At 46.5% G+C, this 25,936-nt stretch overlaps 1 protein-coding gene across 1 annotated transcript; it reads right to left on the reverse strand.

Moving 5' to 3' along the window:
• Positions 1-4,579: 4,579 nt before the first annotated feature.
• Positions 4,580-15,856, reverse strand: LOC139322432 (SLAM family member 5-like). Its single transcript, XM_070951532.1, has 4 exons — positions 15,406-15,856; positions 14,213-14,476; positions 4,879-4,995; positions 4,580-4,692 (listed from the first exon to the last, which is right to left on the reverse strand). Exons 1-4 carry the CDS (start codon positions 15,854-15,856, stop codon positions 4,580-4,582), a joined length of 945 nt encoding a protein of 314 aa, XP_070807633.1.
• Positions 15,857-25,936: the final 10,080 nt, after the last annotated feature.

The raw sequence follows: 25,936 nt of genomic DNA on the forward strand, positions 1-25,936 counted from the left end.
AGCCCAACCTACCAACAACGTAACTGTGAAAGACAGACTAGAAATAAAAGTTGAAAGGCTTCAGCGAGGTATTTGACAAAGTAGAACACTCCCCTCCGCTCTGCTCTGTTCTACTCTGCTCAACACAACTCAACTGAACTCAACTATCCTCTACTCTCCTCAACTCTCCACAGCTCCCCTCTCATCCCTTCTGCCTTTATATCTCTGCCCCAGGGGCCGTGACATCACCGCATTATGTTCTCATGGGGGACAGCTGGTGTCATGACCCAAGGGGCCTCTTACTCCCCAAGATAATAGGGATGGGATATGGAGGGTCCCCTGGATAACCCCCTTGATAACATTAGCGACATTATGGGGAGCAAAGCTAGGGGTCACTATGGAATGACCCACTGTGATGGTGTCCCTCAACGTGCTAGATCTCAAAAGAACCTAACCAAGATTAAGGCTGATCAACTTTGTTCTTTGATTGGCTAAGTCTGCCACTGAGCATAGGACTAAAACATTCCAAATTAGTAAGGGAGTAAGGCAAGGTTGCCCCCTATCCCCTTTATTGTTTATTTTGGCCTTAGAAGTTCTTTTACGGAAAATTAGAATTAATGAGGAAATAAAAGGACTGAAGATCAGGAAGGAAATTTACAAGACGCAAGCATTTGCAGACGATGTAGCCTTAATCCTTGAAGACCCCATAGAATCAGGACCAAAAGTGCTAGAGGAATTAAGTAAATATGGAGAGGTGGCAGGCTTCACATTGAACAAAACCAAAACCAAAGTATTGATTAAGAATACAACTGAGAGCCAGAAAAACAAGTATTAGGACTACAGGTTGCCAAAAAAATTAAATACCTAGGAATTTGGATTACATCAAGATGTTCGACCTTAAAAGACGACAATTATACTCCCCTAATTAGGAAGATGAAACAAGACCTTGACAGATGGAAGAAATAAGATGATCACTTTTGGGCAAGATAGCCACAATTAAGATGAATATTCTCCCCAGAATACTATTTTTATTCCAAAACATACCGGTAAATTTAGAGAAAAAGTTTTTTTTAGAATTAGACAAAATCATCAGAGAATTTATATGGGAGGGGGAAAAACCGAGGTTTTCTATTAAAATTTTAAGGGGCAAAAGAGATATAGGTGGATTTGGACTCCCCGATTGGGAAATATATTACAGGGCAGCTAAGCTAGTCTGGATAAGAGATTGGATCACCCTGGAAAATGAGAGGATTCTTACCCTAGAAGGCCACGATTTGCAAAAAGGGTGGCATGCCCACATTTGGGATGTAGAGAAGAAAAGGAAGACATATTTCCATAGACATAAAATTAGAGACTCATTGATACAAACATGGACCCCGATTAGGCAAAGATATTACAAAAAAATTCCAAGTTGGCTCTCAACGATGGAGGCCCTGATCCACCCCACTAGATGTAGGATGGAGAAAATGGGCAGATACAAAGATATCTTAGACAAAGGAGGGAATCTTAAATCAAATGATACTTTACGAGAGCAAGGAATAATTGGTGGACCTATTCACCAATAAAATCTAGATATCAGAAAGACAAAGAACAATACGGTTTAGAACTTGGATCAAATGGATTGGATAAAGTCCTGATGGGAACAAATAAAAAGATTCTGGCCAAACTATACAACTATTTATTAGGTGATGACAAGTCCGAAGATATCACAAAGAATCAAATAAATGCATGGGAGAAAAATATAGGGCGTGATATAAATTTTGGGGAACGGGAGGAGGCATGGAATAGGAATCTTAAATTGACTACAGCTGCGACATACAAGGAAAACCATTATAAAATGCTACATAGATGGTATTTAGCCCCGGCCAGACTAGCAAAGATATACCCTAATATACATCCTAATTGTTGGCAATGTGGCCACGGTCAAGGCACCTTCTTTCACATGTGGTGGACATGCCCGGAAGCGAAAGGATATTGGAACAAAATCAGGAGATGGTTATATGAAATAATTGGCGAAGATATTGAATTAACACCAGAGATATTTCTCCTGGGAATAGTAAAGAAGCCATATGGAAAGGAAAAGATACATTTAATGATCCACATAATTAGAGCCGCCAGATTGGCATACGCACAGTACTGGAAAGAGAAAACCCAACCACCAGAAGAGCTCACAATTAGGAAAATATTGGAGTGAGCAGAGATGACTAAATTAACTCATGAATTAAACGATGATGAGAAGTCAGTTTATTATATTGTGTGGGAAAGGTGGTACAAGTGGATGCATGATAAAATGAAAGAAAGACCTAAAGGTGTGTTAAATAACGGTAAAAAGTGATTTGAAATATCACCAAGTATTATTGATGTATATAGTTAAAACACTGCACATCTGATACTAACTGAAAATGTCAGTACACTTATGTTTTTTTTCTTTTTTGTAAAAAATCTCAATAAAGTTTCTCAAAAAAAAACACAAAAAACATTAGCGACATTATGGGGAGCAAAACTAGGGGTCACTATGGAATGACCCACTGTGATGGTGTCCCTCAACGTGCTAGATCTCAAAAGAACCTAACCAAGATTAAGGCTGATCAACTTTGTTCTTTGATTGGCTAAGTCTGCTACCGAGCTTGGTTTTTTAATTTTTCTTATTATGAGATATGAGATATATGAGATATGATATACTGGTGTAGGGTTTCCTGCATGGGCAGGGGTTGGATTAGGAGACCTCCAAGGTTCCTTCCAACTCTCTAATTCTATTCTATTCTATTCTATTCTATTCTATTCTATTCTATTCTATTCTATTCTATTCTATTCTATTCTATTCTTATGGAGTCCTTGGCTTACAACCGTTCTTTTAGTGCTGGTTCAAATTACAACAGCACTGAACAAAGTATTTTTCACACTTATGACCATTCTGGCATCTCCACGGTCATATGATCAGAATTTGGACCTTTGGCAAGTGACTCACATTTATGACAGTCGCCGTGTCCCAGGAGTCACGTGATCCCCTTTTGCGGCCTTCTGACAAGCAAAGCCAAGGGGGAAACCTGATTCACTTAACAACCATGTTACTAATTTAGGAATTGCAGTGATTCACTTAACAACTGGCAACAAAAATGTTGGGCTCAGTTGTGGTCGTAAATCGAGGACTACTTGTATATATGATTTTTTGGGGGCTCCAGTTTCTGCACTGCCCATCATCGCTGAAGTGTTGTAGTAGTTTTGGTAAAACTCTCCAACGATACAAAAGCTGCAGTTGAAAACAAAGTCTTTTTAAAAAAAAGCCAAACAGGTTTGTTTTTTTAAAAAAGGTAAAAGGGACAATTGCAGAGTTGAAAGGAGAGGAAGCTCCTTCTTCCCCAACCCCCCCCCCATGGCTTGCAGGGCCCCCTTGGGCCCCCAGACAGCTGGCAGAGTTGAGTCTTCATGCTCTTGGGGAAGGTCAGGAGGTTGGGGGCTGCCTCGTCTCTGGGGCTGGGCTACCTAGACGTACAGCCACAATTCAGCTCAAGAGGCTTGGCAACTAGCATGTACTTATGACGGTTGCAATGTCCTGGGGTCACATGACCCCTTTTCTGACTTTCTGACCAGCAAAGATGATGGGGATGTGAGGGATCTCACTAAGATCGATGGTTCGTTGAGGCCACTTCCAAGAAAAGGCAGCACGCAAGGATGCAATCACGTTGAATCTTTATGTAGAAGTAAAGTAGAGTAAAATGAGTTCCCTGGCATGGAGGCATCCATGCCTGGACTGAGTCCTGTAGGAAGTTAGAACAAGAGCCAAAGAGCAGCCCCTGTGCAGGGGTTCTTATAGGGGCCCCTGGCCCCTCCCTTACCAAGATGTGTGAGGGGGCCAGGGGGGCATTAATTCTCCCCAGTGGGTGCCTCTTTGCTCCCATCTGGTGGCCTTTTAAGAAACTACCATAGCTGGCACAAAACACCTAACATGAGACTTATTTGTCAGAAGTGTTTTGCCACCTCTTGGATCAATCCAGGGGCCCCCAGCCATTCCCCCTCAGGAAATTCAGCTGGATGGAGCCAGGGAAGAAAGGAGGTCCCTGAGGGGCTGAGGTCCCCTGTGGAAATGGGGAAGCCCCATGACTGAAACAAAGGGTGGGTTTGAAAATAGGGAGTCGGGGCTGAGACGGAAAGATGGAGGGGAGGAAAACCAGGGTAGCAGCCCCCTCACACACCCAGAGAGAATAGGGAAGGCTCCCTGAGGCCCCAGCATGATCTTTAGCTGTGGAAGCTCCCTCAGCTTCCCTCACAACGGTGTGGTGGGGAAAAGAACAGGGAATACTCCTGAATATTAAACAAAGAATCAAGCAGCAAAAGTGGGTTTTATTTGTGATGGGGGGGAGGGCAGATGAGGCAGTTTCTGGGGCAATTGGGATGTGGGAAAGGAAAGAAGGGAGTGGCCACACAGAGTGACATGGACTAGCCCTGTGGCCACCTTTTGAGCCCTCCCCCCAATAGCCAAATTGGTAATCATCTTCAGTGAGTTGCCCATGGAAGCAAGCACCCTTGTCCCAAAGAACCCTCTTGAAAGCCATCAAAGAAGACCACGGACATCTGAAGCGAAGGAACTGGGGAAGGTTCATCAGTCGCATCCATCAGTTGGGTTTGACATGGAGCTGAGATGTCTTGCAGGTGGTCGTGGTCTCCTCTGGGAGGCTGGCAGGAATCGGACCAGCATCCTCCTTCCTCCAGCTGCTAAGTAGAAAGCAAAGTAGAGGTTGAGCTTTAGTAGACAGGATGGACCAGAAGGTAGAGGTCTAGAAAGCAAAGCAAAGGGAAGGGAAGGGAAGGGAAGGGAAGGGAAGGGAAGAAGGAAGGGGAGAGAGGGAGGAGGGAAAAGGAAAAGTTGGTTTTCACAGGAGGGCTTCTTTAAAATGGTACCTTTTCTGGATTTCACCACCAGAAGAAGCCCCAAACAGCCAAGAAGGAGAAGATTTCCCACTTTGCTAAGGCACAGCAGGGCCCAGAGAGGCAGCCTTGAAGGGTTCTTGGTCTGTCCTGAAAAAGAGTAACAGCCCCTGTTAATCCTTTCAGGAGGCCCCAGAGAATGGAGGTGCTTGTCTGCATTTGCAGCAGAAGAAGCACTAGGCCCAGGCAGATAAGCAGCCCCTGGAATGGGACATATCATTCTGGCTGGCTGGGATGTAGATTTTACTCCCCTTCCACGCCAAACCCTCCTTTATCAACAGGTCATCTTAATGTCTCTGGAACCATTCATCATAACAAGAGCCTTGGTGGCACAGCAGACTAAAGTGCTGTTAAGTAACACCAGCTGCCTGCAATTACTGCGAGTTCAAATCTCACCAGGCTCAAGGTTGACTCAGCCTTCCATCCTTTCGAGGTAGGTAAAATGAGGACCCGGATTGTGGGGGCAATAAGCTGACTTTGTATAAAAAAGAACACCGCTTTGGGGGGGGGGCAAAAGCCCTACTAAGCAGGTCTATACAAAAGTATGAAGGCTATTGCTTAACGCATTGTAAGCCGCCCTGAGTCTCCGGAGAAGGGCGGCATCTAAATCGAACCAACAAATAAATAAATAAATAAATAAATCTGTCTCCAAACTTCCATTTGGCTGCTCGCCCAGCCTTCCACTTGCTCCCCCAGATCACTGTGACTCCAGGGGGGACAGGTTGATCCTCTGCTTCTGCTGGGGCTCGCTGATTCTTCCGTCACTCTCTCCCTCTGGAGCACGGGCTCTTGCTCCAGCTTCTCAGCCCTCTGTTTGGGCCTTCGGCTTGGCTGCCACTGGGGTCTCTTGAGAGGAGTCTTCCCTTGGCTTCTCCCGCCCTTCCATTTCTTTGTTGGTTGCCAACATCTTGAAACTGCCAACCTCCTGGTGGGGTCCAAGTGGGCTGCTATTTGGAGAGCTGGTTTGATGTCAACTGTCCAGTGGCAGCGTGGAAGCTTTCTGGAACACTGACATCCACTTGGCAAAGCCAAAAAAAGAAATTCCCGCAACATTATTTTACCAAGAATATAAAACTTTATGGAATAAACCACATTGGCACGGAAGAAGTGAAATCAGCTCTGGGCTTCCCATGCAAAAGCGAGCATAGGTCATCCCCCACTTTTCCCACCGGCCACCCACAGTCCATTACATCCACCAATAACTCCTGTGCATTTTGTTATGGGAACCAGGCAACCGCACTGGGACATCTGCTTGGGGTGGGAGCAGCGTCTCATGGGATGCCATTCCCCCTACCTTTGCATTCCATTCCACCCCCTCCCTTTTCTTTGTCAAGCTGCAAGCAAAGCAGACTATAGGTGGAAGTATAAGTCAGTCTTGACACGCACCCAGACTCCGTCAAGCAACCAGAGCAGGTGTTACCAGGGTGCACCAATCTGTACCCACAGTTACTTGTGCTGACCCCCAGTGGATCAGCTGAAGCTCTTGCACGGTCTTCAAAGGCTTGTCCCAACACAAGTTGGATCAGCATGTGTGACAGTGGCAGGAATTAGTGTGATTGTCACATGAGATGGATGTATGCTAAACCCTCCTGGGCACAGCTGCACACAAGCCAAGAGTCCATAAGGACCCCTGAATGGCACAGAGGTTAGGGAAGTGTGACCCCATGGAAACAAGATCCCTGAATCTACTGTCACTCAGACTTGCTAGGACTGAGCCTGAGCCTGATCCTTCCCATCCAGACCTTGATAATCCTCTCCAGTTACATGTCACACAATGAGAGTTTGGAGTACTGCCTCAACCCCTTTGAGTCTCACATACATCCCTGAGATTTGGCACCCAGATGTGTGTGTGTGTGTGTGTGTGTGTGTGTGTAAATGTTAGAAACTGGATCTAGCCCAATAACTCAAAGACAGACTCCAATTCTTTTCTGTAGTTTTATTGTTGATCTGTTGGTACTGGAGGTCACTGACCTTGTACCTTTCTCTTTCAGGTATACATCTGGAATCAACTGTGGAACATGTGGTTGGACCTTTTGTACCCAGGAGGAGGGGCTAAGAGGTAAGGAGTGGTTACAGGGATTATGGGATATGTGGTTAGTTAACCCTTGAAGGTCCGGGTGGTCAGGGAGATGTAGTAGTTAGGCATTTATTATGACAAAACCCCCTCTAAATGCCTAACTGGGTACCTGGGGCAATGTTTGCATACATACAGGAAATACACAAGTACAGGCATGAATTACAAGCAAACACGCATTTTTGACATTAGGTAAGCATGTTGTTTATGTGGTAGGGGTTTAGTGAGAATATCTGCTGTTTGCTCCTCCGTGTCACAGTGTACTGCTCTAATGAAGCCTATCTCTGAAAACTGCCTGACGTGTTTGTATTTAATGTCAATGTGCCTAGAACGCTGACCTATGGCATCGGCCCTAGAGATCTCTATTGCTGCTTTGTTGTCTTCGTGGATAACTATTGGATATGAGGGTTCAGCCCAGATGTCGCAGAGCAGGTCATCGAACCATACTAAATTGTTTGCGGCCTTTGATAGGCAGACAAATTCTGCTTCCGTAGTTGATGTGGCCACCAGTTTTTGCTTTCCAGTGTACCAATGGATGGGGCAATTGTTGAGTAGTAGCACGTAGCCAGAGGTGCTTTTTCTGCACCCTATGTCCCCAGCCCAGTCAGCGTCAGCGTAGCAGGTTAGCTTTGGTTTCTCGGATGTTTCTGGTTCTAGGCAGAGTAGGGCATCCGCACTGAATTTTAGGTATCTGAGTAGTCTTTTTATGGCGTTTCAGTGTGTTAACGTGGGCTTGCTTACATGCCTGGACAGTAGATTGACGGCTAAGGCGATGTCGGGCCTGGTCCAGTTGGATATGTACAGCAGTGACCCTATCGTTGATCTATACAATTTGTTGTCTGTGAAAGGCTCAGACTCCTCATACATGGTCTTCAGGAACTCAGGCTGCATGGGGGTCTCGCTGGGTTTTGCTTCGGACATGTTGCATTTGGACAGTAGCTCGATGATCTTTTCTCTCTGGGAGAGGCGGAAGCCCTTGTTGGTTTCATCACTTGGACCCCTAGGTATCTGTCAATCTTTCCAAGTGACTTTAGGGAGAAGTGGCTACCCAGGTCAGTGGCAAACTTGTCACATCTGTCCTTGTGTTTGCTGATGTACAAGATGTCGTCCACGTAAACGAGCACACCCTCGAATGTGTTGTTTTCTCTCCTCGTAAAGAAGCATTTGTCGGCTGAGGTGGCCTCGAAGCCCATGGATCTGAGTGCCTTGGCCAGGCAGTCATACCACCTTTTGCCTGACTGCTTGAGCCCGTACAGGCTTTTGTTCAGCAGCCAGGTTTGGTCCTCGCCTTTGTTGTACCCAGGCGGCGCTTTGACGTATATTTCTTTATCCAGCTCGGCGTGTAAGTACGCTGTTTGTACGTCGAACTGGAAGACCTCCAAGCCCAGGATGGTGGCCACCACCAGGGCGCTTTTGACGCTTTCCGCCCTGACGGTTGGCGAGTAGGTGTCTGTATAGTCTTCGGGGTATCTTTGGGCGAAACCCTGCGCGACTAGTCTTGCCTTGTATAGGACCTTGTTGTCCTCTAATGTCTTAACCCTGAACACCCATTTGGTTCCTATTGGTTTTTTGTCCTCTGGAACTTGGGCAGGTGAGTATACCTGGAGGTTCCTTAGGCTTTCCATCTCCTTCTCCATGGCAGACATCCATTTTTCTTTTTCTTCCTGGGGGAGCCCGAGGATGTCTTCATATGAGCTGGGCGTGAAATGGGTGTTGTGGATGGTCATAACGTAGTCCTCTAACTTCTTTGGTAGCTTGTTTCTGGTTTCTCTGATTGGCCTGCTGGGGGTTGGCTCGGTTTCCTGCATGTTGTCTGCCTCATTGTCCGTCAGGTCATCTATCTTCAGTGAAGGGTGCCCTTCTTTCCAACCTTTGACGCTTGCCTTGCGATGGTTGGCTTTGTGCCCTGTGACCTCTCTGACCTCCCTTTCCCCTTGGTCATGCTCGAACGTGACCCTATTGGTTGGGATGTCATTGGAGTGTACCCTCGACCAGTTTGCGTTTTCGTGGAAACTGGCTGATCTGGAAACCACAAAACGGTTATTGTTGTCGACAAATCTGTAGCCCTTTGTGCCCGGTTCGTAACCCACGAACCTTAACCTTTTTGATAATTTCTCCCCCTTTCTTCTTAGCTGCCTGGGAATGTGGACATCAGCTGGGGCGCCAAATATGTGTAAGTGAGCAATGTTGGGCTTTCTGTTGTATAGCATCTCGTATGGCGTCTTATTGATAGAGCTTGACCACAGTCTATTCAGGGTGTAATTGGCGTAGTGTAATGCCTCTGACCAGAAATGCTGCCCCATCCCAGCATCCTCCAGGGCGCACCTCATCATGGTTTGCAACACCCCGTTTTTTCTCTCTGAGATTCCATTTTGGAATGGGGAGAAAGGTGAAGAGGTGTAATGCGCTATGCCCTGCTCCCTCAGCCACCTTGTGAATTCTTTGGCCATGAACTCTGAGCCCCTATCAGTCATTATCTGCCTTATTCTCATGTTGTGTTGCATATCTACTCTCCTGTGGAATTCTTTAAACCTTTGGAATACTTCATTTTTGTATCTGAGGGAGTAGACGTACCCGTATCTGGTGTAGTCATCTACAATCGTGAGGAAGAATCGCTTCCTATGTCCTACAGAGGGTTTCATTGGCCCTACCAAGTCCATATGCACCAATTGGAAGGGGTATTCCGTGGTTCGTTTGGATCCCCTGGGGATGGCCTTAACCTTGATCTTAGAACGCTTACAAACTGAACACTCCAAGTAGTTTTCGCAGTTCTTTACTTTGAGACCCTCGGTACATTCCGTCATTTTCTTTACAATGGGGAAGCTTATGTGTCCCAGTCTCCTGTGGAGGAGGTGGGCGCAGTTATCATGTAATGGCTTGCCGATAGATACAGACTTGTTTGTCTTCTCATGGCTACATCCTGCCTCCTGCTGCACCCCCTCTGTTTCTGGATACTTATCTACCCTGTGGTTTGTGCTGGTATCAATGCCTTCTTCCTCCCTTGCGTTGGGTGTGAAGTAGGGAAGTCCCTCGTGTATGGTTACCTTTCCTATCTCTTTCCCTTGCTTGATCAAGTGTGCCTTTCCATCTTTAAATTTTATTTCTATATTTGTGTCTCGTGTTAGCCTTGTGATGGCTAGCACATTGTGGGGAATCTCTGGTATGTACAGTACTTCTTTTAAGTCCCCTACCTGTGTGATGTGTACGTTTCCTTTCCCCACTACTCTGACCTTGCTTTGGTTTGCCACCTTTATTTCTGAGTCTATTTCTGTGAGTGAGTCTAGCAGCTCTGGGTTACAGGTAGTGTGACTTGTGGCCCCTGAATCTAGAAGCCATGAGTTTCTCTCTATCTTATGTTTGTCATTTGGGTCATCGTGCCTGATCCCGTACATGGAGCCAGAGCTACTCTCCCTGGAGTGGTCTCTGCGCTCGTGGTGTTTCCTGGAGTTGGGTGACCACCCTCGCCCCCTTTCCTTTGGGTACCTGCGTTCAGGTGACCTTCCCCCTCTACTGTCGTGCTGTCCCCTATCCCTATGGTTCCTGGGGCAATCCTTCTTTAAGTGGTTCCTCGATCCACAAGAATAACATTCTGAGGTATCCCTGGCCCTATCCTGGAAATCCACCCTCTTTGTGGGTCTAGGGTCCCCTTTGGCTAGTTGGCGTTCCCTCCTCAGAGTGTCCTCTGCAACGAGCTGACTGGTCAGTGAGCCTAGTGTGAGGTATTGCAAGCTGAGGCTATTTAGTTGGGTCATAAAGATGTCCCAGCTGCTATCAAGAGAGTTTATGATTATGCTTATCATGCTCTCTTCAGTGATGATTTCCCCCCTCTGCATGAGTTCTGTCCTTGCAGCATTCATCTTTAAGATGTGCTCACTCATGGGGACCCCTGCCTTATGCTTGGTGGAGTGGAACTCCCTAGATAGTCTAGTGGTGGTGGCTCTGCTTTGGCTATAAAACAGGTTACATAGTTTTTGCATAATATCATAAACAGTTAGATTGTCCTCAATAGATGGATACATGGCAGATGGAATGGAGGTTAACATGATGCAAAATGCCCTGTGATGAATGCAGTCAATTTCCAGTGACCAGGGCTTTTGGGGAGGTTTGTTAGCTAGGAACAGTGCATTCTCTCTCATGAGAGCAACCCTTAATTGTTGGCTCCATTCTATAATATTACCCCCATCTAACTGCAGTTTTGGCAAATTGGCATAATTTGCCCCAGAAATGTTAGTAAGGTTACTTACTGGGGGGAGCTGTCCATGGTCCAAGTTGTGATTAAACTCACAATAAGGCTTTGGGATGTCTGTGGCCATTCTGTACTTGCTTGGATCTATGTAACTTGCTTCTCTTATTACAGGCAGGTACTGGGCATGCGCGAAGCTCATTCCGCGCTGGAGTCCATCGGGTGAGGTTCCTGTTGCTGGAGCTCCCAGGCCTAGGCCTAGGCCTGTCGGTGGGAGGCTGGACCCGCCCCCGGTGGGTCCGAAGATTCCTCCTGAAGGTGGACACCACTGCTGGATGGCCGGATCCCCGGCGAAGAAGGGCAGAAGGTGAGGGGGGCGACGCGGTCACAAGTCGAGGACTTTCGCGGGTCGGCGGCGCGGTAGCAGCGGAGGTCGTAGGTCGAGGATTCCCTGCACCCAGCGGCTCGGCGGTAATGGCGGCGGCGGCGGCTGATCCTCCCTCGTGGTCGCTGGTCCCTGGTCGCGTGGACTGGCCCGATGGGTGTCGTGGCGTTGGTGAGTAGCCGGTTCTTCTCTTCTGCCTCGGGCCTCGCGTTGCCGGTGTAGCGGGTGGTGAGTTCGAGTTCTGCGGTTGATTTTTCCTGCAGGTGGGCGGTCTTTTGTGCCGGTTGTTGGCGCGCGCGGTGTTTTTTGTAGGCTGTGACTCGGTTGCCTGGTCTCTGTTGGTTGTCCTGGCCTTCTTGTGCCCTCCAGGATTTTTCTTTGGTTTATTGAGTGCCGCAGGAGGCTCGAAAGCGGAGCCTAGGGCAGCGGTGATGGTCTCGATTGCCTTTTGCAATTCGAGATCGGTAGGCGTTTTTCTTTTTGTTATTGCGATCTCTTCGTGGTCGCTTTCAGAGCTGGGCTCTTCGTAGTCACTTTCTGAGCCCCCCTCGTCTGTTTCGGGGTTCGGGCATTTTCGCGCCAAGGGATTCAAATCCTGGCTTCCCATTGGCTGGTGCTCGTCCCAAGATGGCCGCCGGGAAGGGGGTGCGGAAATGGATTCTGCCGGCTCAGGATCATCGGGTTGGGGTGGCTTACCCTTTTTTGCTGGCTTTTCTTTCTCGGTGGTCTTTGGGGCCTCAATCGCTGCTTCTTGTTGCTCGAAGAGGCTTTGAAGGTCCGCGATGAGGTTTTCTTTGTCGCTGTTTCCCTCCATCAGTTTCAGGATGGAGAGTTTGAATTTTTTCATTTTCTGTGCTGTTTCTTCTTCCGGGGCGGTGATTTCCTTGGATGGCCCCTCTTCATCTGATTGTGAGTCCAGGCTGGAGTCCTGTTCGCTTCCAGCTTCTGTCTCCTCCATGGCTGTGGCTTTGGTTGCAAGCTTCTCAGCCATCTTCTTGGTAAGAGCTCTGGTCTGTGCTCTGTTTGCTTCTTCAGGGTAGGTGTTGGGTTCAGTCATTGTCTGGAGTTATGGGCAACCGACCTCTGCTACCATTTTGTTAGAAACTGGATCTAGCCCAATAACTCAAAGACAGACTCCAATTCTTTTCTGTAGTTTTATTGTTGATCTGTTGGTACTGGAGGTCACTGACCTTGTACCTTTCTCTTTCAGGTATACATCTGGAATCAACTGTGGAACATGTGGTTGGACCTTTTGTACCCAGGAGGAGGGGCTAAGAGGTAAGGAGTGGTTACAGGGATTATGGGATATGTGGTTAGTTAACCCTTGAAGGTCCGGGTGGTCAGGGAGATGTAGTAGTTAGGCATTTATTATGACAGTAAAAGAGTCATCTCTATTCTTTACTACAATACATTTGTCCATATGCTGGAGGGACACTGCCATTCTGGAGGGAAGGGTGGGGCGCTTGGAGGGAAGTTCTGTGATGTGTCTTTTACCTTGCTCCTGGGAATGGGTGGGGGGAGGGATGAGCCTGGGACCATCTGTTTCATCTCAATTCCAGAGGAGCCAGACTGCTGGGCCTGAAACAACTTCTTACCACCTTCTCAGCTCGGAGTTCCCACAACATCTTCACATCTTGGGATTGGCTCCCACTGCACCAGACAATTGGGAGGGTTTTTGAAAAGTGACTTTTAACCTAATGTTTCTGCATGGGGAGTTCAAATCCTGCAATTCTCCATGTTATCTCTCTCTACCTATATATATAAGGATGTATGTATGTATGTATGTTCAAGCATAACTCTGGAATGCCTTGAGCAAACTTAGTACATAGATGACTTGCCCTCTGGAGACAAACACTGTGGGGGTAAGACACCCCTAAAGCCCCTCGGCGTGTGTGTGTGTGTGTGTGTGTGTGTTCTAGCATAACCTTCTGGAGACAAACACTGTTTGTTGAATGTGTGTGGCCCCTTTTCATCCCAATTCTCAGCTGCCTCTGTCCTGCTGCCAGCTCAACTGGAGGTGTCCAGAAATCAAGGGGGGAATTTGGCTTTGGCGGCAAGGGTGACCTTCCTGTGTCAGGCAGAGACTGACCCAGAGGCTCTGTCCAAACCCCTTTTTCCCATTGTCTCATTGAGTGCAGTTTGCAAAGGTGATACTAGCCAGGGGAAACATGTAGAATGGGGATCAGGGCAGACTCTGAATGGGGAATGGCCCCCTTTGAGAGGGGGGAGTGAGTGAACATGAAAGAGATCATATAAAAGGCTGTTCCTTCCCGGTCAGAAGACCCATGTGTGACTCTAAGATAATCACAACAATCAACACAGGAAAGGAGAAGAGGGGAAGCTTGGCCAGAAGACCCTCCAATCCCAGACATGAACAGAGATCAATCAGTAATCTGAAGGGGAAATTTAAGAATTGCTGGAAGGAAGGGCAAAGGGGTAATTTGCAACTTCAAGATGCCCAGAGGGGACTTCTGCTGTGGTCAGGAAACACAAATTTGGATCATGAGTGGTTAAATATATAAAGCAATGGAAACAGTCCCACTCAGTGGTCAACCTGTGCCTAAGGAATTGGACCAATCCACTAGGCTCCGGTCATAGGAGGAGAAGTGGTCGCAATGAGGCTCCTTTTGATTCAACAGTCTCTTTCATGGAGAGAAAAACTTACCAGCACAAACTTCCTTTAAGGTGACTGTCCTGGATGCTATGCTATCCTTGCTTTCTCCCTCGCAGGTGACTATTAGTTCAAGGTCTTGGGAGGTGAGCTCCATCACAGAACTCCCTAAGGTTTCATCCGTGGCATAGAAATCTGAGATCCATCTGAGGTTCACCTCGCCTTTCCAGGTCTCTTGAGAGCAAATCAGCTGCCAGGTTCCATTTCCAGCCCCCTTGGAAATGCAGGTCAGTCGTAACTCAGAGTCTGGCAACTTTCCTGAGCAGGAGATGGAGAGACACATCACATTGTGAGAGACCACAAAATCACAGTGAGGCCAGAGAGGAAGGGGAAGCAGCAACGGCATGAGTCAATCCATAGATTTGCTTAGATTAGAGCAAGGAAAATACGTCTCATCCATTTCTGTCACAAGTAACAACACCACAACAATCCCCCCTCTCACATCATAAAGACACATTATGGCCACCATGATACAGGAGGGCAGGCACCCCACACCCCACCCTCTGCCTTCCAGCAAGCCCTCCTTACACCAAACCAGGGATTGAGGGCAAGATGATAACCTTCCAGGCTCAGGGACCCTCAGGGACCCCCTGACTCTTCCCCCAAAGTCTTTGAGGTTCCAACCAGTCCCACCAGATCCACAGACAGACTCCTAAACTGCCTCTCTGGAGATCCCAGTTTCAAAGCACACCAGCCACTCCCTGCTACCCCGTTTGGGAACCCACATGGTCTGGCCAATGCAGCCTATGCCCCTGTGGGAGGGAAGCCTGGAGGGAGCTGTGACGGATCCCCATGGTCCCACTTCCAGAGGGAAGAGCATGCAGGACACGGCTTGAACTCCATTTCTGACCCATCGTAGAAATGCAAGTCCTCAGCTGAACCAAATCTCCTGGTGTGGAAGATGGTGGACAGGGTGGGACAGGGAGCAAAATGGTAGATTTGTGGAGGGGCGGGGGTGGAATATAAGCAAGGCTCGGCCTGATCAAAACATCTTGAACTAATTTGCATTGCAAAAAATGGACAAAGAGCTATCCAAAAATCAGCTCTGGGCTCCCTCCAAAAAGTTCATCTCTGCAGAAACTGGATACCTAAAGATCACCCCTCAAAAGAAAAGCCCCCCACCCTTCCACATCAGCCTGGGCAAAGGAGGGAGGCCAGGAATTTGCTGCCATGGCTGGGATACTTACTACGCACCTGCAGGTTAAAGGACTCCTTTGCAGTTGTGTTTTGTAAAACAATGTCTGCCGTGTATGTGCCAGCATCCTCTTTCTTTAGATTCATGAGAGCTAGTTTTTGGCAGTCCTTAGAGACCCACAATCGGTTTTTATAGGCTGCGTGGGAGCGCTGGAGATGACATGGTTCCCGAAAGTTCACCACAGCAATATTTATGGAGTTGTTGCCGATACCTTTACTCCAGTAAATATTTTGATAGGGTGGAGGTTTCATCAATCGGAAAGTGACAGAGTACCCCAGATCACCATACAGTTCTTCTCTTCCACAAACTCCTGCAGGGCCACAGAAAACGTTCAAAGTTGGACCACGTGACTTTCCAAGAATCCCATTTCTGACCCTCAGACTCCCAGAAAACCTTTGTGAAGAAAGACTAAATGGCTCCAGGATAGAGGACTGTTGATGCATTGCCCCCCATCTTCACTCATATCTTTAATAAATCGCTAGAGATGTGTTGTGCTCTTTCTTGCTTCAAATGCTCTACTATCATCCCAGTACCGAAGAAACCCTCCATCAAGGAACTGAATGACTTCAGACCAGTTGCTCTGACATCCATAATTATGAAAACGTTTGAAAGGCTCGTGCTGGCCCACTTGAAGACCATCAGAGATCTTCTGTTAGACCCCTTGCAATTTGCCTATCGAGCAAATCCTACAACATCTTGAATCTCCAAAGACCTATGCAAGGGTCCTCTTTGTAGACTTCAGCTCAGCATTGAGCACCACCATTCCAGATATTCTTCTAATTAAACTGATTCAGCTAGGTGTGTCTGACCTTGTAAGTGGATCACAAGCTTTCTATCAGACAGGAAGCAGCAGGTGAAGCTAAATCACATCAACAATCACCTGTACAATTAGCACAGGAATTGAACTCCTGACAGTGTTAACAGAGTTAGCCTGCAATACTGGTTTGAAAGCAGTATTGCAGGCTAACTCTGTTAACCACCACCATGGCTCAACCAAGCTCAGAGAGCACCAAGGATCCCACACTTCAGTCCTGACTTATGAATATTCTCTATATCTCTGTACAATTATTGAAATACTCATTGCCTGTCTTTATAAATCAGCAGGATTTTGCTTTGAAAAACAGTGACAGAAGTATTGTTTCATTCACTGCAACAAAAAATTACATCAACAGAAAATTATAGCAGAGATTGATATTTTTATTTACATGCTCTGGATTTGCATTATTACTACAGCTTGGTCTGACATTGGGTTTTTAGTCCTATTAATTGAGGGTGTACTGTATCCCCACCCCCACCCCCACCTCCAAATAAGAGACATTGTTTATAAAATGACAAAAAATGAACCCATGTTTTATAAAAAGAGCCTTGGTAGTACAGTTGTTTAATGTACCCTGTTATTAACACAGCTGCCTGCAATTACTGCAGGTTCGAATCTTACCAGGCTCAAGGTTGACTCAGCCTTCCATCCTTTCTAAGGTAGGTGAAATGAGGACCCAGTTGTGGGGGCAATAAGCTGACTTTGTATAAATATACAAAAGTATGAAGGCTATTGCTTAACGCATTGTACGCCACCCTGAGTCTCCGGAGAAGGGCGGCATATAAATCAAATTAAAATAAAAAAATAAAAAAAAATGCAAAGAAATAATTACGCTAAAGCAAGTACCTAAGAGAATAAGAGAACTAAGAAAAGAATATTGGTTCCTAGCCACATTATTAAATAAACGGCATATACCATTTAGATGGATAATACCGGAAGGAATGGTGGTGTCGTGGCAAGGGAAAAAAATAAAAGTGGATTCACAGCACAGAGCACAGAACCTGCATGACCAAATGATGGGCATAGAAGGAGCAAATAGTAACAGGGAGGAACCGGAACGGAGGACTAAAAGGACACAAAAACAGGAAGAGCGAGAAAAACTACTAGAGGAAGGAGATAAAGAGGAAGAAGGGGAACCTCAAGAGGAAGAAGGAGTGAAAACAAGAGCTAAGAGAAAGGACAGGAAGTAATAGGAAATATCGCATAGTAGAATCACAAAGGAATGGAACAAAATTTAAAAATCTTATCATTAAATGTAAATGCTCTCAATTCTCTGGCTAAACGACATCAAATTTTTAGAAAAGTGATTAAACAAAAAATGGATATTGTGTGCCTTCAAGAGGTACACATAAGAAAACAAGATGAAAAATATTTATTACGTAAAAAATTAGGGGAATCATTTGTAACACTAGCGGAAGAAAAGAAAAGAGGAATAGTGGTGTACATTAGAGAAGGAATAGAGTGTAAGTTGAGATATGCAGATTCAGTAGGAAGAATATTGATGATAGAAGTAAAATTTAAATATAAAAGTATGTTATTGGTGGTTATCTATGCGCCGAACAGTGGACAATTAGAATTTTACCAAAAAAAGTACATCAAAAGATAATAGAAGAAAAAATAGGGAATATATGTTTGATCGGCGATTTCAACGCAATTGTAGATGTAAAAAGGATTATAGCAGTGATCAGAGTAATAAAAAAAAGAAAAATGTACTGCCTAGAACTTTTATGGATTTAGTACAAGAAGTGAATTTAATAGATGGTTGCAGATTTTATAATTCCGAGGTAAAGAAATTCACATATTATTCTAACCCCCATAAGTCCTGGTCCAGAATAGACATGGTTTGGGTAACCAAGATACTTATGCAAGAAATAGAAACAAATGTAAAATTTATGCAAGCACAAAATTTAAGAGAAAATTTTTATATAATGTTTTACAGATGGCATTTAGAACCTAAAAAGTTGGCTTGTATGTATCCGAATTTGCAATCTAAGTGTTGGAGATGTGATTGTGATTATCATATATGGTGGACTTGTAAAAAAGTTAAAGCATTTTGGATTAAAATATGGTGGATTATCCAAAATATTCTTAAAAAGAAGATAAAGTTTACCCCACAATTGTTTTTCTTGGGTATAATTGTACGGTTATAGAGACTAAATTGATTTTAAATTTAATAACTGCAGCTAGACTTTTGGTGGCGCAATACTGGAAGAAGGAAGAATTGCCTACTATTGAAGAGTGGACATTAAAAGTGGCAAATTTGGCAGAAATGGCAAAAATTTCAGCATATTTGAAAGATCACTCACAAGAAAAATATATATTGGAATGGAGAAGATGGATTGATTATATTCAAAACAAATATCGGACTAAAAAGTATCAAATAGCTTATGAATGAATAGAAAAGTTAAGAGTATGTATATTTAGTTAAGTAAAAGGTGAGTTAAAGTGTCGAGGGGGGGATAGGAATCTGTACTTAGTTAGCTTAGCTTAGCATATGACTGTTAATTGTTTTACCCTGTATTTTGTTCTGGGAAATCCGGGGGGGGGGGGGGGTAGAGGGGGGAAGGAAAGGAGGGGGGGGAGGGGAAATATTTGAAAAAAAAAATTCTTGTTTGTAAAACTTTTCAATAAAAAAAAAACAATTAAAACCCATTCACACCATTCATGGTCAGATCTTGCCAAATCGCAACAAAAATGTGGTGGAAGAATCCTTTGACGTGAGTGTTTCTAGTAGGTATCCCAATCATGTCAGGAAGTTCCTGGCCTCCTTCCTTTGCCCAGGATGATGTTGTTAGGCTTGCCAAAAGTAGGTCGTTAGGAAAGAAAGACCCTCCACTCCATTTTATTTATTTATTTATTTATTTTATTAAATTTCTATACCGCCCTTCTCCCGAAGGACTCAGGGCGGTGAACAGCCAGAAGATAAAACACAGAGATACAAAATTTAAAATAGATTAAAACGAATTAAATAATTGGGCTGAATTTTAAAATACCCCATAATTAAACAGATTAAAATTTCTATTTAAAATTTAAATTTAAAAGAGGAGAAGATTTAGGCCAGGCCAGCTTGATGAAATAAAAACGTTTTAAGCGCGCGACGGAAGGTGCGCAGATCCGGGATCCTCCCGGACACTTGGTTGAAGTGTCACTTGGTTGAAGTGATAGGTTTTTAAAAGAGGAATTAGTGGTTGCAGCAAAAGCAGGCTAGAACTAAAGCTCCTGGTCAAAAATTTGCAAATTTCTCCCCTTCTCACCATCCCATCCACCCACCCCGACCGGTTCGTCTTCAACCAATGGTGTGCCGAGGAGGTGTTTGGGGAACCGCTCAGATGTTTGGTGCCTCTTGGTGAAGTTTGCATTCTTTTCTCAGGCTTTGTGGACTTGAAGACTGGAACAGGCTGGTTCTCACACCTGTGGTTTCTTTGAAGCCTGTTACACGCCCTCCCTGTAGGCCAACTCTACCCTGTCCATGACAATTGCCTCCATCCTCTCCCCTAACAATTGGTGGCAGGACGCCAGTGAAGTGCCAAGTTGAAGATTGCAGTTCTGACATTCTGCCCCCTTTTTCAGAGATGTTAGTCCTGCAAAAACGCTTAAAACGTTTTTCTTTCATCAAGCTGGCCTGGCCTAAATCTTCTCCCCTTTTAAATATAAATTTTAAATACAAATTTTAATCTGTTTAAATTATGGGGTATTTTAAATTCAGCCAAATTATTTAATTCATTTTTAATCTATTTTAAATTTTTGTATCTCTGTGTTTTATCTTCTGGCTGTTCACCGCCCTGAGTCCTTCGGGAGAAGGGCGGTATAGAAATTTAATAAAATAAATAAATAAGGAAACACAAATGGGAGGGGAGATAAAGACAAATACGAATGCAGAGTTAACTGATGTTCAATGAGGTTTCAGGGCTTTGAAGACTGGCATAGGCTGGTTCTGTTATGTATAAATGCCCACCATTCACCATCCCAGGTATGATAAGGGTTAACTCTACATCCACCTAGATCCTCCCCTGACCCCTCCTTACCTTAGCTCCGCCTCCCAGGTACTTAAGTCATGGTCCAGGAGTCCAGGGGCCACTTCCAGCTAAATACCTGTAATAGAAACATTGATCAATAAAGAGAATTGGTTCACTGCATCCTGTGTTTGGAGTTATTGGGTAAGATCCTAGAAATCAGTCACAGGTTGGTAGCAGAGGACAGTTTACCCACAACTCACAGAGATGGCAGAATCAAGAACCCAGACAGAGGCAGAGAAAAGAATGGCCACCAGAGCCTACATCAAACAGATGAAAGAACTGCAGGCTCTCGAAGGTGCCACAGCAAGGACCACCACAACTGAAGGTGATGGAGACTACAACCCGAGTCCACAACTCAGGGACGAAGGGCCAAGAGAAGAAACCTACTACTGCGAAAGGGCAGAGCCACCAAGCAATGAAGAATTCCGATCCACCATCCTGGGGATGATGGAAGCGACTGCCAGCAAAGAGGAGCTCACCGCAAAACTCCAAAGCCTACTCGAAAGCAATGGAGCAGCGATGAGCACCCAGCAACAGAGAGAAGAAATCCTCAGCCCGGCAAGAGGAAGGTATCCCCAAGCTGAAGCTCCGGACGTAGAGGATTTCATTTCCGCGCCATGCTCTCGGTGGCCATCTTGGAATGGCCAACAGCCAATGGGAAGCCAAGATCGAATGGCAGGAAACAGCGAGAACCCCAACTTCACTGGGGAAGACCCCCAAAACAGCACCCAAGCAAGATCACAAGCCTGCGGGGGCTCACCCATTGAGCCCGAAGCAGACGAAATGATCGAAAACCTGGCTGCAGCACTCGGCTCAGCACTCAAGCCCCCAGGAGCCAGGAAGAAACAAAGCGACGCTCAGCACCCCCAAAAGAGCAGCAGGGTAGCTACCGGAACCCTTGCAGCATGCCAGCAGACACCACGCAGGACAACGCACCCCAAAAACTACACCCAAGACCCGGCCTCTTGCAGGACTGAATACCCGCAGGATTCACGCTCGCCACCCGCTGCACCAACTTCCCTAGGCCGCGGAATGAGGAGAAGAAACAACGACTCACCAACCACGCGGCCTCCACCAGGCTCCCCGACCCATCCGGAGGTCCTCCAGCGTCGCCCAGGATCCACCGCTGCTGCCGTGCCGCCGAATCCGGGAGATCCTCGACTTACGACAGCCACTGCCGCCGTTTTCAGGGATCCTCGACCTGCGACCGCCTCACCTCCTCGCCTTCTTCCAGCCTTCGCCCAAGATGCAGGGGCCCAGCCATGGCATCCGACGCCCAGGGAGGGCTACGGGCCCGCTAGGAGCGAGCCCAGCCCCCCACCAGCAGGCCTAGGCCTAGGCCTGAGAGCAGCAATAAGGAGCTCCTCACCAGACGACCTCCGGCGCGAAATGAGCCTCGCGCATGCCCAGTCGCCACCTACAGGAAGTACAAGGAACATAGAGATAAGTACAAGGAACATAGAGATAAGTACAAGGAACATAGAGATAAGTCAGTTCAGACTGGCAACAAGCATTCCCCCAGCATATTGTGAGTTCACTCACATAAAGAACCATGGACAGCACCAGACTGTAAGTAACATAACTTTTACTGCTGACAATTACAAATTGAAATTAGATGGGGCCAATCTCTTGGAGTGGTACCACCAACTACAGATTGCTTTTCTGAAAGAAAATATGTTGTACTTATTTGATGACCCACCCAAGAAGCCATGGACTTTTGAGATTGACTGTTTGCACCACAGGGCTTACTATCTGCTAATGTCTAGCTTGTCACCCAGCATTTACCCCAGTCTTGGCCGCCACTTAACTGTGGCAGAGATACTACAAAAAATACTTAATTTATTTTACAGTAAGAGTGCAGCCACTACAACCAAAATATCCAGGGAATTTTACTCAGCCAGGCATAAGGCAGGGACACCCATGGGGGAACATATACTCAAGCTAAACACCACCAGGGCAGAACTCATACAAAGGGGGGAAACCATTTCTGATAATATCATGAAAAGCATCATCATAAACTCCCTAAACCCCAGTTGGGAGAACTTTATCATGCAACTGGAGAGTCTCAACATAGAGCACCTCTCTTTAGAGACATTATCCAACAGGCTGATTGCGGAGGACAGCCTGAGAAGGGAACGCTCATCAAGCCTCAGGGAAAGCAGACCAACAAAAAGGGTAGACTTCCAGACCAGGGACCAAGATAAGCCAGAATGTTTTAACTGTGGGTCTAGGAATCACTATAGGAGAGATTGCCCCAGGGGGACAGGGACAGGGACCACGGCTACCGTAGGGAAAGGCAAGGCCGCAAACCAGGATACTCAGACAGGCGCTCCCCAGAAAGCAGGTTCAGGCGCAGGGATTCACCCAACTCCAGGGACAGGAGAGGATATAGGGATAGCTCCAGGGATAGTCAGACCGGGTCACTATACGAACTTAGAGACCACCAACACCCAAACACCCAGGCAAAAGGAAGGAACACATGGCTCATTGACTCAGGAGCCACCAATCACACCACTAACAATAGGAACATACTGGAGGCATTCACGCCTAAGGAATACCACATCAATGTAGCCAACCAGAACAAGGTATTGGTGAAAGGAGAAGGGAGCACACACATAGATGGAATAGGGAAGATAGAGGGGGTACTATTCATCCCAGAAATACCCCACAATATATTAGCAACAGTCAAACTAAGTAAAGACTTGGGCATTGAGACAACCTTCAGGGAAGGGAAAGCATATATGACCAAAGGAAAGAGAAGCATAGGAAAGATCATCATAGAAGGGGGACTATCCTACTTAGTGCCCCAAGAGCACTCAAACACTAACTCAGAAAGTAACGAGAAAGGGACAAGCATGCCCACAGAAAATAGAGGGGGTGAAGGAGAACACACTGCAGGAGGCAAACCCACCACAAACACAACACACAAAGGGAAACCACATGTTGGCAAACCCATTCATGATGGGTGCGCCCACTTACTACACAGAAAATTAGGCCATGCTAGTTTTCCAATGGTACAAAAGATGAATGAATGCTCAAATGGCTTGCCATTAAAGAACTGTAAAAATTATTTGGAGTGTTCTGTGTGTAAATGTTCGAAAATCAAAACCAAACCAAGGCCCAAGAAGGCCTCCCGCACCACCAACTCAATATTCCAATTAGTTCACATGGACGTGGTGGGACCCATGAGACCCTCTATTAAATACAAGAAGAGGTTCTTCCTTACCATAGTCGATGACTATAGCCGTTACGGATTTGTATACACCCTCAACCACAAAAGTGAGGTGTTCCAAAAATTTAAAGAGTTCTACAAAAGGGTAGAAACTCAACATAACGTAAAAATAAAGCAAATCATGACAGATAGGGGCTCAGAGTTCCTATCTAGGGACTTCTCCAATTGGACAAAGAAGCACGGGATACTACACTTCTCCTCTTCTCCGTTTTCGCCATTCCAAAATGGAGTATCAAAACGCAAAAACGGCGTATTACAAACAATGGTAAGGTGCGTCTTAGAAGACGCCGGACTAGGGCAACACTTCTGGGCAGAGGCACTCACATATTCAAACTACACACTGAACAGAATATGGTCAAGCGTAGTGAACAAAACTCCCTACGAGGTCATGTACAATAGGAAGCCTCAGATAGCACACCTGCACATATTTGGGGTAACTGCAGATGTACACATACCCAAAAAGTTAAGGAGAAAAGGGGACAAAGTGTCAAGGAGACTAAGATTCATGGGGTATGAGTCCGGAACCAAAGGTTACAGGTTCATCGACAAAGACAACAGATTTGTCGTGTCCAGATCAGCTGTGTTCCACGAGAACACAAACTGGTCAAGAATACACCTCAATGAGGTACTGCCCGGGCAAGAAACTGATGACAATGCTAGGACCAATAACAAACCAGACACAACCGAAAGCGAGACGCGCGAGAAACAAAAACCCAAACACAAAAGGGTAAACGCCAAAGAATGGAAAGAGAACCACCCCATCCTAAAGGTAAAAGTAGATGCACTCACTGAGAGGGAGGCCCAACACATGCACGACTCAGAAACGATACCCAGCAGGCCCATAAGACAGCAGATCTCGTCTGAGCTCTCCATATTTGCTCTTTTGGGAATTTAGTCAGCTTCTCTAAACTGGAGCTCAAGGTGATGTTCAGAGAGGCCAACACCTACCTGCCCCGTCCCGATCTAAGAGAGAAGACCATCGGGAAGCTTTTCTTCTCGGGGGTGAGGAGACCTTGGGATGCACCCCAATATTCTGGACAGCCATTTGTCTGACCTTGTAGAGCAGGGGTCGTCCAACGTTTTAAAGAGGGGGCCGATTCATTTTTTTTGCCTTTCTCCTTCCTAAGCCCCCGTTTAAATTGCTTTTAAAGACTTTTAATTTGAAGGAGTTCTTTACAAGCCCAGAGCTGCTTTTCCAGGCTGCACCGGCGAGATCACCCCTCAGCTGGCCCTCAGCTGGCCTTACAGCTGGCTCGCTGGGAGATAAGGCAGTTAGGGGCGGGGCAAGGGGCGGGGCTTAATCACACCACCCCGCGGGCCGTATTCTTTGCCCGTGGGCCGTAGTTTGAGGGTGCCTGTTGTAGAGGGTCTGCTGCTTGAGCAGGGGGTCTCCAAGGTCTTCTGCTAGTCTGTTAATCGGTGGAATGGCTTCCCTCCAGAAGTTGTTGATGGGGAGGGAGGGAGGAAGAAAAGAAGGAAGGAAGGAAGGATGGAAGGAAGGAAGCAAAGGGAGGGAGGGAGGGAGGAAGGAAGAAAGGATGGAAAGAAGGAAGGAAGGAAGGAAGGAAGGAAGGAAGGAAGGAAGGAGGGAAGGAAGGAAGGAAGGAAGGAGGGAAGGAAGGATGGAAGGAAGGAAGCAAAGGGAGGGAGGGAGGGAGGAAGGAAGGAAGGATGGAAAGAAGGAAGGAAGGAAGGAAGGAAGGAAGGAAGGAAGGATGGAAGGAAGGAAGGAAGTAAAGGGAGGGAGGGAGGGAGGAAGGAAGAAAGGATGGAAAGAAGGAAGGAAGGAAGGAAGGAAGGAAGGAAGGAAGGAAGGAAGGAAGGAAGGAAGGAGGGAAGGAAGGAAGGAAGGAAGGAAGTTCGCCTGATTCGCCAGTTGCGTCCCTTTCTGGATCGGGACTCGTTAAATACAGTCACTCATGCCCTCGTCACTTCACGCCTGGACTACTGTAATGCTCTCTACATGGGGCTCCCCTTGAGGAGCACCCGGAGGCTCCAGCTGGTCCAGAATGCGGGCCGCGCGGGTAGTTATGGGAGCAGCATGGCGCTCCCATGTGGCTCCCCTCCTGCGCGAGCTGCACTGGCTCCCTGTGGTCTTCCGGGTGCGCTTCAAGGTCTTAGTTACCACCTTTAGAGCGCTCCATGGCTTAGGACCGGGGTACTTACGAGACCACCTTCTGCCACCAATAGCCTCTCACCGCCCAGTACGCTCCCATAGAGAGGGGCTTCTCAGGGTGCCGTCAGCCAAACAATGTCAACTGGCGGCCCCCAGGGGGAGAGCCTTTTCTGTGAGGGCACCCACCATCTGGAACGAGCTCCCCCCAGAGATACAGAAGATTCCGGATCTGCGCACTTTCCGCCGTGCCCTCAAAACATTCCTGTTTCAGCAGGCCGGCCTGGCCTAACTTTCCCTTTATATTGCTTTTTGATTTTATTTTAAACTGGGATGTCTTGAATT

The sequence above is a fragment of the Pituophis catenifer genome, unplaced genomic scaffold (assembly GCF_029215685.1).
Source record: "Pituophis catenifer annectens isolate HBS135680 unplaced genomic scaffold, rPitCat1.0.hap2 SCAF_10, whole genome shotgun sequence".
Taxonomy (NCBI): domain Eukaryota; kingdom Metazoa; phylum Chordata; class Lepidosauria; order Squamata; family Colubridae; genus Pituophis; species Pituophis catenifer.